This window comes from Microtus oregoni, unplaced genomic scaffold, assembly GCF_018167655.1.
Source record: "Microtus oregoni isolate MIOR12 unplaced genomic scaffold, Mior012 000088F_ref0000325, whole genome shotgun sequence".
Classification (NCBI taxonomy): Eukaryota; Metazoa; Chordata; class Mammalia; order Rodentia; family Cricetidae; genus Microtus; species Microtus oregoni.
In genome coordinates, this window is record NW_024544555.1 from 4358804 (window position 1) to 4372890 (window position 14087).

The following is a 14087-nucleotide window of genomic DNA, read 5'->3' on the forward strand; positions in this document are numbered from 1 at the left end:
ACTTGTTAAGTCTTATATCCTGATCAAATGTTTGTAGCATTAGAATCATCAAGAAAAGAGTCTAGTTTGGAAATGTAAAACAGACCAAGCGCCCTCTGCTGGTACCAGCTGAAAAAGACTCGGTTTCCTTTGGTAGCTATCTATGCAGGAGAGGCCTCTGCATGGAGAAGTGTCAGCATGCTCAGTTATGGCAAACCCGGCTGATTATCTCAGCACTCAGTGGTTTGAAGAGTATTTCTTGTTTTTTTCGCTGTTATTAAGTGGGAATTCTTCTAAAGACTTCACTATGAGGTACAATATGACAACCTCTTTTCCTAGTTAAAAAGCTAATGGTTAAGGACAAAACAGATTATATCTAGGATCCTAAGTCAACAACAAAATTCACTCAGAGATTTAATATAATAGTGTAAGTAACTTAGTTTCTGAGACTTTACACAGTCAATAAGAAGACACTTATAAGAGAATAAGAACTGTCATAGAGATTGGATTTCCAGTTTTAAAATGGTATTGTCTTAGGGTTCACCTTGTTACTTAGCTTCTCTAGGGCCGTGGACTCTAGGCTTGTTATTCTTTTCTTTACAGCTAATATCCACTTATGAGTGAGTACATACCATGTTCATCTTTCTGAGTTACCTTTCTCAGGATGGTTTTGTCTAGATCCATCTATTTGCAAGCAAATTTCAAGCTGTCATTGTTTTTTACTGCTGAGTTGTACTCCATTGTGTAAAGTACCACATTTTCTGTATCTATTCTTTGGGTGAGGGACATATAGGTAGTTTCCAGGTTCTGGCTATTACAAATAATGCTGCTATGAACATAGTTGAACAAATGTTCTTGTAGCATGATTGAGCATCCTTTGGGTATATGACCAAGTGTGGTAAGTAACAAGGTGAACCCTAAGAGAAACATATATAGATCCCCCAGGGAAGGAGAAATAGACAAGATCACCTGACAAAATTGGGACCATGGGGGTGGGGGAGAAAGGAGGGTGGAAGATGAAGAGAAAGAGGAGAGGAGAAGGGGAAAAGGGAGGAGAATTTGAGGGAAGGGGACAGTCCAGATGGAGGAAGGACAGAGATGGAGAGCAAGGAAAGAGATATCTTGATTGAGGGAGCCATTATGGGGCTGGCAAGAAACCTGGCAGTAGAGAAATTCCCAGGAATCCACAAGGATGACCCCAGCTAAGACCCTAAGCAACAAAGGAGAGGGTGCCCAAACTGGCCTTGCCCTGTAGCCAGACTGATGAATATCTTAAATGTCACCATAGAACCTTTCTCCACCAACTGATGGAAACAGAGGCAAAGGCCTGCAGCAGATCACTGGGCTGAGTTCCCAAAGTCCAGAGGGAGAGGAGTGAGAATGTGAGCAAAGAGGTTAAGACCATGATAGGGACACCCACTAAAACAGTCTACCTGAGCTAATGGGAGCTCACCAACTCCAGCTGGACAGGGAAGGAACCAGCATTGATCCAAACTAGACCCTCTGAATGTGGGTGACAGTAGAATTATTCCTACTGCTTGTGCTGGCTTTTGGGGAACCCATTCTCCTTGCTCAGCCATGATATAGTAGGGAGGGCCTTGGACCTTCCCCAAAGCAATGTGCCTCACCCTCTCTGAGGAGTGGGTGGGAAGGGGCATAAAAGGGAAGGGAGTGGGAACTGGAATTGATATGTAAAATGAAAAAAGCTAGTTTGTTTTCTTTTTTAAAAAAAAACTGAAACAAATGGCATTGTCACTTTAAAAAAAATCCTTAAATATAATTTTTCCTGATGTTTTTCCTTCACATAAAAGAAGCATTTTTTGTTTTGTTTTTGTTTTATGAGTAGCTAAGCACTTTTCTGCTTTTGCATTTGTTCCATTGACTGCTTTCATTCTGAGCCACACATCAGTGCCTGGGGGTAAGAGGGCTAGGAGGAAGAAGGGGCAGATGAACGAACATGAGAGAGTCTTACATTTGTTTATGAAAACATGCTTATGCATATGCCTTTATTTAACACGGGTATTTATTTTACATTTCACTGTATTGCATTCTAAGAATCAACACCAGGAACTTTCAGTACTAGGCAAGTATTCTACAACAGTGCCATAAACACCCTCAGCCTGGTATTTTTACAATTTATATGTTACTTTTATATTATAGTTCAAATATGGAGTGTCTCTTCAAAAGTCATCTGCTAAAGACTTGGTCTCCAAAATGCCACTACTAGGAAATAGGGGAACCTTTAAGAAGGTGTCCTATTAGGAGGTATTAATGGTTGTTAGGAAAATGCCCTCAGGGAGACTGTGAGAGCCTGGTAGCTAAATAGGACTAGAATTCAGTTTTCCTGAATTTGCAGCAGAAATTCTGTTATAGGGAGAATGACACACAATAATTTTTAATGCCTGTACAGTAACTTATAGCAAAACCTTCTTTTAAAATCTAACTCACAACAAAACAAGATCTTGTCAAACTCTAAAATACATGTCATTTAGCATTTAGTTACTTTTTATTTGTGGGTGTGCATGCATGTACACGTGTGTGCAGTGCAGCGCACAACGCCTGTCTGTGCTCTATGCGCTACCACGAGCTTCAGGCAAGGGGCTGGAGGTTGAAGCATACAAAGACACACACAGAGAGACAGAGACATGGACCTCTAGTCGATGGTAAGAAGCCCTTTATTCAATAGCACCACGGAGGCTTATATAGCCAACACAGTCAGGTGGGCCAACAGGTGAAAACCTTATCCTCTGATCCTCAAGGCCAAGGCAACACGTGCTCGTGAAGCAGAGCTGTTAAACAACTTTGACACAGCTTTCAGTAACTCGAATCAGAAGGAAAGTAAAGATCACTAGCAAGGAAGAGCAGCTGGAGGCCAGGACTCCAAATGGTCCCAACATACAGGTGCCTGCAGAGGCCAAAAGAGGCACTCAGATTGCCTAGAGCTATAGTTACAGGAAGTTGTGAACTGTCCATCACCTGTCTGGGACGAACTTTGGTCCTACTGAAAGAGTAACAAGTGCCCTTATCCACTTCATGTCTTTTAATTTTTACAAGCTTACTTCTGATCCACCTATTCTTGTAGTTATAAAGATTCAATTAAATAGTGAATTTTAAAACTGTAAAGGTTTTCACCAGCCAAATTAAATAAAAACAAATTAGTAATACAATTTAAGAATCGCAGCATCCCCTTTTCCCTCAGCACCATGTTTCAGTTCATTTGTATTCATCAATCCAGGTGCCATGAAGAACAGAGTGAGGCTTCGAGTTCTTGGGATTTATAGCTCAGAGAACTGTCTACTATGCACCAGTCTAGCTCTGAGAGACCTGTGGGTGAGAAGGCAGAGCACAGACATAGACAGAAAAATGCCTACCAAGATGCGTGAGAACAAACATCCTCAGGACTTTATTGAAGAAGATAAGATTCACACTGTGTGAGAGTTAGGGTCTTCCTAGGCCCTAGAGCCCCAAAGGTGGTGTACATCCGCACCTAAAATGATACACTACAAAAATACCGTAGGAAGACTTCCTTCAGTGTTCCAGCAGGGGGTGCTAAATTCTTTGTTCCTATACCACTGGTCCACAAGGATCAACATCATTTGGCTTTATAATCCTGTTCACTGCCATGATTTAGGGTGCTCTAAAACTAGATTTGAAGTCTAAAATGGGATAACTGAGGAATAAAACCCGCTAAGGTTTTTCCTTAGTCCTTGCAATGACAGTCAAGACAAACAGAATGTGCATACAGGAAAATAGCCCAACTGAAGGGTGTCACCTCGGTCTTTACCATCTATATGCTCGATTGGTCGGATTTCCTAATGGTAGCGCCTGCATTCCTTTGCCTGGGGGCTCCTTTTGGCCACCAGAGCACACCTTGCTATGTGGCAGGCAGGTCACAGGTCTAGGAGCAACACTCTACTGACGATGCAGTTTTGTATATAAAATTCCATGTCTTAATTACTTTTCTATTTCTGTGAAGAGACACTGTGGCCAAGACTACTTATGGAAGAATGTGTATTGGGCTTACAGTTTCAGAGGGCAAATCCATGATCATCCTGGTGCATGGCAGCAGACAGGAAGTCATGTCACTGGGGCCATAAAGCAGAGCTTACATGTGGAGACAACAACCACAATGCAGAGAGAGAGAGAAAGAGAGGGGGGGGGGAGAGAGGGGAGGGAGGGAGGGAGAGAGAGAGAGAGAGAGAGAATGAACTGGGAATGGTGAGGACTTTTGAAAGTTCAAAGTCCATCTCCATTGACACACCTCATCCACCAAGGCTACACATTCTAATCCTTCCCAAAGAGGACCGAGCATTAAAATATATGAGCCTATGGAGGCCGTTCTCATTCAGACCACTATATCTCTCTTCAGTGGAATAACTCTTGAGTTTACACTGGTTTCCAGAGTTTCTCAGTAAAAAGATCAAGTTCCAGTCACCCTCATCCTTTTCTGGATGATCAACCTTTCATGCCTGTGTTAGCATCCTTCACTTGCCTCCTTGTTCTGTTACCTGTTTCCTAGGCTTGCTGCCATCACACTGCCTGAACTCAACTCCTTTCCCAAGGCCTGCTTCCTATGACATCTAAGACTTGTGAGGTCCTAGGAGAGGACTGAAAAAAGAGAACAGACTATTCCAGTCCATCTTTCCCCCCTTTATTCTCAGAATTATTTTGAGCCTGGGAGCATTTTTCCCCTTGGGGAATTTGTTCAGTCAGAAGGAAGGAATAATATGCTTTGAACATTTCTTTGCTGCTTCGTGATTGCTCTAGGCTCCATTTTCCTGTTAAATAGGTTCCCGTCTGTTGTACTAGATTTCTATGATCCTTAACTATTCGCTCGTGCTTACCAATTAGGTCTAAAAACCAAAAATCAAGAGTCAGGAAGAGCTGGAAGTAGTGACTGTTTGCAGTGAAACACTATTTTCTGAATAGATCAGGGAAATTGGACACGTGGACTCGCTGTGACTATGACTTGAGTCACAAGACCTGTGCAAGATAGAGTTGGCTGAAATCACAGCTTGGGTAGGGGGTTAGAAAATCCCACCCTTAGCTAAGAAGCCATTGACAATGGAGGGCTGTAGAAGGAAGGGAGAGTAAGTTTCCTCCAGGGATGCCGCCCGGAAAAGAATACACACGCTCCAGTTCGTGCCCATACAGGCAGCATTAAATGGACTCAGTGGATGTGTGTAGGCGAAAGAGGACCAGAGAAGTTGGAAAGGAAATGTAGGGGGTTAATTTGGAAGAGACAGAATGGGAGGTGGATTTGGCTGGAATACAGTATATACATTAGTAAAATTCTCAATAAAATTTATCTGAAAACGCACGCACACGCGCAGGCACACAAACACACAACAAAGTCAATTACTGTCTAGATCAATCTGTTAGAAAACAATTCCCCTTGTGCTAAGAGCTTTTATAGCACTAGACTCTGACTTTATTCTTAAGTGAGTATATAATCAAGGTAACTAATATGGTAACCAGAAACCAATGTAATACCAAAGGCAGCTGAAAGGGATAATAGAGTAGGAGAAGGAAAACTTTAAAAATATATTCTTTCTTGCCTCTGAAGGATGGGAAAATGTCCCATCGATGACGCAAAAGTAAAGCATCACAGGAAAGGGGCACTTGGGAGAATAAACGAGGGGCACGGCATTTGGCCTAGAAGTAATGAAACCTGTGGAGAGTACTTGGTGACCGCAATCGCGGGAAATCGCTTGTCTAATGAAGGGGTGCTCTAGGATTCGTCGCCATAGAAACGAGTGCCTGTTCAGTCGGTTCTGATAAGGTTGGAGCCACTGTGACCAAGCCCGAGCGGCTGGGGCGTTTGTGGAGCGGAGGTGTCTGAGAACAGGAACTCGAAACTTCCCGAGCACAGTAGAAGGCGCCCAGGACACGCAGGCGCAAACACACCCGCGTGCGCTCAGTCAAAGGCGGCGGGAAGTTGGTCTTCTGAGCAGGAACTGAGCAGCCTGAAGCCTGATTGGAGCCCACGGACCAATAAACAAACGTCTCATTGGTGAGGCGCGCGCAGGCGCGCGTTCCCCAGCTTCCCACTGGGCCGTTCCCGCGGAGGGGGCGTGGCCCCAGGGTTCCGCCCCTCGCCTCGGCCCAGCCTCGGGGTCCGGGCGGAGGGTTCCAGTGTCCGCGGGCCCGGGTCTGTGTGCCGCTCTACCGTGCAGGCTGCGCGGAGCCGGGATGCGCTGCGCCTGCTGCGGGTCCTCATCATGGAGACCAAACGCTTGGAGATTCCCGGCAGCGTCCTGGACGATCTCTGCAGGTACCGGCGGCTCACCTCCGCCTCCGCTTGCCCTCAACCTAGCAGCGGCCCCGGCCTGGGTCCTCCCTTCCCCTCCTCATTCCCGAGTCCCACTTTGCGCCCCAGCCTCGGCACTCCACCAGTTCCAGGTCTCAGCTCTGAGCCCGGGCCTCGGCTCTCCCTCCTTGGCCCCGGGCCCCTCGTTGACCCCGTCCTTGGTTCTCCCCTGTTACCGGGTCCTGCTTTGCTCCCCCGGTCTCAGCTCTTCCTCAGTCCCCGGGTCCTTTGCACCCCCGCCTCGATTCTGTCCCCCACACTGGGTCCCGCTTTGTGACCCGGGCCTCGCTCTCTTCTGCCCCCGGGTCCTTTGCGGTCCCGGCCTCGGCTCTCCCCTCCGTTCCCGGGTCCCTCTTTACACTCCCGCCCAGCTTGCTGGTGTCTGACGCCCCTTCTGTCTCCGAACTCTTTCTGTTTCTCTTTCTCTCCACCCTGGGGCACTGGAATCCCTCATTGCTACTTGTACTAGTCTGCTTTTTCCTGCAGGTGAATCTCCTTAGCCCAAATCTGAATCCCTAGCGGTTTTCGGCCCAATTCCTTCTTGGAACTGTGTGGGGATTTTGTTGTTGTTGTTCTGTTTTGTTTTGTTTTTTCCACTGACTTTGACCTGTGGGTTTTTTCCCCCTCACTTCTTTTCTCTGATTCTGGAGGTAGAGCCCACTGTTTAAATTCCAGTTTTATGATCTCAGGTACCTGGATCTACACAGGGAGCTATTTCCGAACTTAAACTTTCTCCTCTGCATGCTTGTCCGTGACAATTTTTTTTTTTGGGGGGGGGGGGTTCGAGACAGGGTTTCTCTGTAGCTTTGGTGCCTGTCCCAGAACTAGCTCTTTTTTTGTTTTTTGTTTTTTTTTGTTTTTCGAGACAGGGTTTCTCTGTGGCTTTGGAGCCTGTCCTGGAACTAGTTCTGTAGACCAGGCTGGTCTCGAACTCACAGAGATCCGCCTGCCTCTGCCTCCCGAGTGCTGGGATTAAAGGCGTGCACCACCATCGCCCGGCACCTGTGACAATTTCTGTAGAGAATTATTCTTTTCAAGAATTTCCCCGGATTTATCGTTGAGAACGAAAGGGAGAAATCCAAGAGTCTCTCCTCTTTGATCTCTTGCTTCTTCTAAATATAAGGACATTCTCACCCCCTGCGTGTCTGTGTTCTTGCCAGCAGTTCTTGCACCCAGCCCAAACCGTGTTCACAGTACTTCCTTCTTCTTTGTCGAAGTAAAGTTCCTGGTACACTGTTACCAAGTCGTCGCTGTGGTTTTGAACTGTGGAATAGTTTAGATGTGAATGCTGGCTGTGTATTCACTTCTAGTCGCTGTATCTGTGCTTGAAAGTGAAATTCGGTGTTTGTGCCACATTCTAGCTGTTTGGTTTAAAAAACATTTTTAAAGATTTGTTTTATTTATAATTACGTGTCTGAAGGGGGAAGGGGCACATGTATGTAGGTGTCTGCATAGGCCAGAAGAGGGTGCCTGATACCTGAAGTTGGGGTTAAAGGCCATTGTGAGCAACTGGTAGTGGGTGCTGGAAGCTAAACCAGCATCCTCTGCTAGAGCAGTAGTCTCTCTGAGTCATCTCTCTAGCCCTCCACACATATTTAATTTTAAGAAAAGAAATAGGCTTGTGAAGTGTTCGCTGGTGTGTCCTGGTTTATTGAAACAACTCTTTAATAGATGCAGTGATTTCCATTTTCATCTGGATAGACAGATTTGAGGATTAATTTTTACAGAGACACATTTATCCTCATTTTTAAAGTCAAGATTTGAAATCTTCTACACCACGTGAATGTAATGCAAAGTCAATCTTTTTAAACGTTGCAAGAGTAGATGAGAGAATACATAGATTGATTGTATAGTTGATTAGCTCTTAGCATTTACTGCAATCCCAGCACCTACATGATGGTTCACAACCGTCCAAAACTCCAGTTCAGGGAAGGTATCTGACTCTCTCTTCTGAACTCGGCACCAGGCACGCACAGGGTACACACAATACATATGCGCAAGCAAAACACTTGCATGCATTGACAATCTGATTTTTTTTTCTTTTTTTAGAGAATGTTTTTGTAATTCTTTGATGTTGGAAGAATTACAATTTTTGGTTTATGGTAGAATTCATAAAAGTTACAAGGAGTTTATTTTCTGTATTCCCAAACTTGGTAAGAAAATATAATGTGTAGATTGTGTGAAGAAGTCAACAAAGATTTTGAGTCTAAATTGGGATTACAGGGTGTGATCTTCATTTTCTCTATGTTTCCAAGGCTTGTTGTTGTTTTCACAGATGCACATTTTATAGTTGAAACAATTTAAAAGAGTTTGGGATAGTGAGTGATACTGTGTAGGCTAGTAAGGATGAAAGTTGAACATAGTCCCTACACCTGTACCTTGCTAGGAATATGTGGGCTAACGTTACCTGGGATTGCATCATTTGAAGAAGTGCTATCAGCTGTCGTGGTTGTAATGCGCCACTGCTCGCAGAGTAATTGCATTCTGTGTGATAGGCAACTGTGAGTGTTAAAGGTGCTGGGTTCCAGCGGTGTTTAGGCTGCTTTCTTCTGTAAGTCGTGTTATACACTGAGCTTTCTAATGTTATGTGTTCAGTTTTTCGGGCTAGATGTCGGGTGAACTACTGAGTAAGCCAGCTGACCATTTCTTTAAACTACAGGTTTTGAAATTAACAGTTTTCAAGTTAGCATCTGTCTCTTTTGATTGGTTTGTTTGTAGTTTTTATATTAAAAATTCAAGCTCACGTGTAAAGCTCAAGCTTTAGAAAAATTATTATTGGCAGTGTTGGCTGCTTGTCACCGTGCATGTGTGGAGGACAGCGTTGTGAAGTTGCTGCCACCCTCCCACTTTTGCGCGGGTTCCAGGGATCTAACTCAGGTCTCCAGGCTTGTACCATGCAAGCCTAGCTGTCTCTCTAGCCTTTTGGTGGCTTGCGATTCTCTCTAGCACAGTGGTTCTCAACCTTCCTAATGCTTCGACCCTTTCATACAGTTCCTCAACCATAAAATTATTTCATTGCTACCTAGTAACTGTAAATTTGCTACTCTTTGTGAGTCCTAATGTGGCTACCTGATAATCGACCCCAAAGAGGTCACGACCTACAGGTTGAGAACTGGTGGCTAGCATAGCGACTCTTCTAATAGGTGCGCAGTTGGAGCTTGTATCCCCACCCAACCCAGTCCCCGTTCGTTTCTTTAGTTTATCCTTGTGTAAACCTCTGTTGTACTGTGTGCTCTGTAGATCGGCTTTTTCTGTAGACTTTCTTGCTCTGCTGGGGAAGGATAGTAGGCCAGAGGTGTGAGGAGAAAGTTCAGCCCAGAACAGACACAGATTTATTTAAGAAAATCTGCAAAAACAGAAATCGAGTAGGTTCTTAGAGGAATCCCTCCTGATAGGGAATTAGAATTCTTCTATAGCAACTAACTTTGGGTGTTCTATTTGTGTGGTGTCCATATCCAGATGGATAAGTGGATATTTTACTATCTTTTTGAGAGTTAGCACAGGATTTTGAGATAGGCTGTCGTGTGTTAGGCTGGCCTCAGACTTTATGTAGCTAGGGATGGGCTTGTACTCCTCATCCTGCTGCCTCTGCACCTCATAGGTGTTTGCGCCACCCTGCCTCATTTATTAAGTGGAAAATTCTTTCTTGTGACTGGCTATCTGGGATGAGGCACCAAGGGTCATAAGGAGTAAAGCTTCAGGTGGTTTTTTGACCATCACAAGTCAGGCTCCAGGTAGTCAAGGACTGATTGGTAAATGGTGGGATTTCATTTTATTTTTATTTTTTACCTTTTACATTTTTCTTGTCAAGGAGACATGTCAGGACAGATAGGCAGTCTGACTGGATGGAATTGAGAATGTTTATTTAGTTGTTATTGTCACCCTTGTAAAGCACATGTCTGTGAAGTCTTTGTACATTTTTAGAATTGAGGATGCTTTGTTTTGTCTAACAGGAGGGTGAAGTTGTGTGATCAAAGAGTGCCCGCAGGAAGGGCACAAGAGCCTGGCTTGAGAGGCCACCATCTGACAAGACTGCACTCTCCTGGTGCTTGAGGAAGCACAGTCGCGGCTGAGGGCTGATAGGTCCAGGCTTACAGGAACTGTATGAGAGAGTTGTTACTTAGATATCTGAGTGGAGTGGCTGGATGAGCACTGGTAGTTCAAGCCGGGCAGAGCTAGCAGTCGTCTACAAGAGTTGAGCCGTTATTTGAGGAGATTATGGAATGTTTGGAGATGATGTAAGGGCGGTAGCTGCATGGATTGGGAGTAGGAGTTCTTTATGAGAACAGTCCATAAAGATAGGCATAATGACAAAAGTGGGCTAGGGAGGACCTAGAGTGATGACTCAGTGGTTAAGAGGGCTTGTTTCAGTTCTCAGCACACAAGTGGCCACTAATAACTGTCCATAACTTCGTCTCCAGAGACTCTGAGGCCATCTTCTGGCATCTGTGAGCACTGTGTGAATGTAGCATAGGCAAAGCACTTGTTCACATAAAGTAAAAGCCCCTAGAGGTCATTGCCTAACCTCAGTAAGAGACTCTGTACCTAGAAATGAGGCAGAAAGTGGGGCATGGTGGTGGACACCTCTAATCCCAGCATTTGGGAGGCAGAGGCCAGCCTGGTCTGCGTGGTGAGTTCTAGGACAGCCAGGGCTACATGGGTGAGACCCTCTCAAAATACAAAACAGAAAGAAGGAGGAGAATGTCAGCCTCTGTCCGTTACACATCCACAGAGTCACGTGTAAGATGGTGTCAGGACCGCAGGTAGGAGGTATGCGCAGGTGTGAGGGAAGTGAGGACCTACTTCAGTACAGTCTAACGCTTCTGGAGGAACGTGCTGAAGATGGATTCCCAGAATGTCTGGGGAATGAGAGGTGAGAGGATCTAAAATTATACCTGTAGTAATATGGGGCGGCAGGGCTGCGTCCCCCACACCCGGCAGCCCACATGGCTAGCTTATGCTCCGAAATAACAACACACAAACTGTATTCTTTTAATCACTGCTTGGCCCATTCTCTTCTAGGCTAATTCTCACATATTAATTTAGCCCATTCCTAATCATCTGTGTGTAGCACCCCAAGGTGCGCTTACCGGGGAGATTCTAGCCTAGTCCATCCTGGGTCCGAGCTTCATCCCGGGAGCAGGGCATGGCGTCTCTCTCAGGCGTCTGCTCCGGAGAGCAGAGCTGTGGAGTCTCTGACCTCACTTCCTCTTCCTCCCAGCGTTCTGATCTGTTTACTCCACCTACCTATGTCCTAACCAATAAAATGGGCCAGGGCAGTTCCTTTATTAGCCAATGACCTTCCTCCATCATTTCCCCTTTTTCGGTTTAAACAAAAAAAAAAGGCTTTAACATAGCAAAATTACATATAACAAAACAGTTATCAAGTAAAAGTTACAATAATCTTTATCATAACTACGGAAAACTATAACTATAACTAACTATTCTTAACTCCATCAAAGACTCCAGAAAGATATAATATTACCTAAGTAAACAAGAACTAAGAAACTTCAAACTCTAGAAATGACAAAGACATCTCGCTGCCTGGACAGTCACCCAAAGTTCTTTTGTACCGTTGGGGCATCCATCTTCAGCCTTCAGGCCCATGGTATCCAGCAGACATTTCCATAAAGCAGAAAAATTCAAAGTCAGTTCAGTCACTATCTGTTGTGTCCTGCAGAATGTCTCGCAGACTCTTTCAAAATGAATCAGGAACCCCGAAAGATCATCTCACCTTAGGCAAGTTCAGTAGTCCTCTCTCTGCGGGTTCTCTGTGTCCAGTTTATGCAATAGTCCGGGCAAGAGCAGTTTCTTGCCCAAATGGCTATCAAAACTCCATAATGAGCCTCTTCGATGCCCATCTTCCTCTTGAAGTAGATTGGTGCTGCCAGGAGCAGAGTGTCTCATTGTCATGAAAAGTCCTCAGTTATTAAAACATTTAAAACGCCATATTCTATAATCTTTGAAAAATATGAAGAATGCCTATCTAAAATATATCTCTATATATCTAGAAAATCTAACTAACATGACTACAAGCTTTACTATTATCGATGATTATCCATTAACAACCTATATTTCCTAATTATACAGTACATATTTAAATGAACTACACAATCACAATACCTTAATCAAAATCAGAATCACTTATACATATAACAAAATTGACCTTAAATCTCTATCAATAAAGCAAAATCTATACTAATGCAAATTATTCATACCTATATCATATCTTCCTTTAAATGTAAAAGAACATTTATAAACATTTTTTGGGAATATGGGCGCAGTTATTTCTCTCCAAACTGCTTCCTGCTGAATGGGGGCGTCGTTAATTAGGTCTTTCATGGTATAACCTGTGTGCTAGTTTCATCTCAGTTGGCAGTTGAGCGAAGCAATTTTCTGAAGATGTTCACTGCAACCCTTCAGGAGGGCGTGGTCCATCATACCAAATCGGAATAGAAGAAATGAACAGCGTCTCATCCTCTGTGAAAACAAAATAAGAAACTCCTTTCCAAAGTATCATATCCTTAGATTCAAATTCAAAATATCTATGTTGGATTAGTTCAGCAGCATTTATAAATAAATATCTTTTAGCATCTGTTGCTCCTTCCTCAGCGTTTAAATAATTTAAAGAGAGCATAATAGCATACAGTATCAAGATTCTCTGTGTATTTTCCATCTTTGTGCAGCTTTGTTTTAACCTCTATTTTGTTTATTTTTACTTTTAACTCTTTGCTTTTTGAGACAGGTTCTCTGTATCTTTGACCTGAAGTAACTCTGTAGACCAGGCTGTCTTTGAACTCTCAGAGATCCGCCTGTCTCTGCCTCCCAGGCATTCAGGATTAAAGGTGTTTGCTACTACACCTTGAACTCACAGAGATCTGTTAGTCTCTGCCTTCTAGGCACTGGGATTAAAGGCGTGTGCTACCACACACAACAACTCTCTTCCTTTTTTTTTATGTTTTTTACTTTAAGAACTTCAACTTTTAGTCTCCATATATTTTTAACACACTGTAAACCATTCAGAAATTTTCTCTGTCTTTGAATCTCTCTTTACTGTATATCTCTCTTTTTCTGACCACATGAATCTTTAATTTACCAAGCAATATCAGTAGGATTAAAGGCGTGGCTTTGCCGGCTGGATCCAGCCCAGTCCTTAGCTTTCCAGCCTCATGGCTGAGGTACTGGCTGTAGCCATGTTTACTGCAACAACTGTATGGCATTTCAAGGTCCCTGCCAGCAAGTGAGCTACAACAGACAACACTCAAGTCCTCTCTCGGTAGCCGGCCCTCCTGCCTCAAACAGTCAGAGTTTGCCCTGGCAGGATGGCCCAGAAAGCTGGCATTTTTAAACGGAGCAGCTTTTTTCCTGCTGCGGCTGAAAACTGAAAAGCATGCTTTCAGCTTTAACCGTTTAAGTGTTTCGTGGCAGGACCTCTTAATGAGCTGCAGGCTTTTGCAGCTAAAGCTGAGTCAGGAAGCCTCTCTTAGATGACGTGCCCGCTTGCCTCTAGCAAGCAGAGCAGACCCGAGAACACAGCGAGTCAAGTTGCCATCAAACAAATCGTAGCACTTTACTCCAAATGCTCTATTCAAAAGCTCTGTCTCCCGCAGGAGCCAGACAGAGATCGCAATGGCGGCACAGCCCCAGGAAGTTGCGATTTAAAATGACAAAGTGGTTTTTCTGCTACTGTTGCTGAATCAGGAAATCTCTCTACAGCACGACACCAACAAACAGCAAAAATCTGTGTTAAACTCTCTCTCCCTTATTTTTAAGCCTTCTCAGGTTTTTTAAGTGGGTT

The 14087-nt window shown here is 44.1% G+C and overlaps 1 protein-coding gene across 1 annotated transcript in view; it reads left to right on the forward strand.

The window, feature by feature from the left end:
- Window positions 1-6083: 6083 nt before the first annotated feature.
- LOC121442240 (m7GpppN-mRNA hydrolase) overlaps window positions 6084-14087 on the forward strand; it is a 38275-nt gene continuing 30271 nt past the window's right edge. The window contains exon 1 of the mRNA XM_041643704.1: window positions 6084-6253. Coding sequence (XP_041499638.1) covers window positions 6201-6253 — 53 coding nt within the window. The 5' untranslated portion in view covers window positions 6084-6200. The remainder of the gene's footprint in view (window positions 6254-14087) is intronic.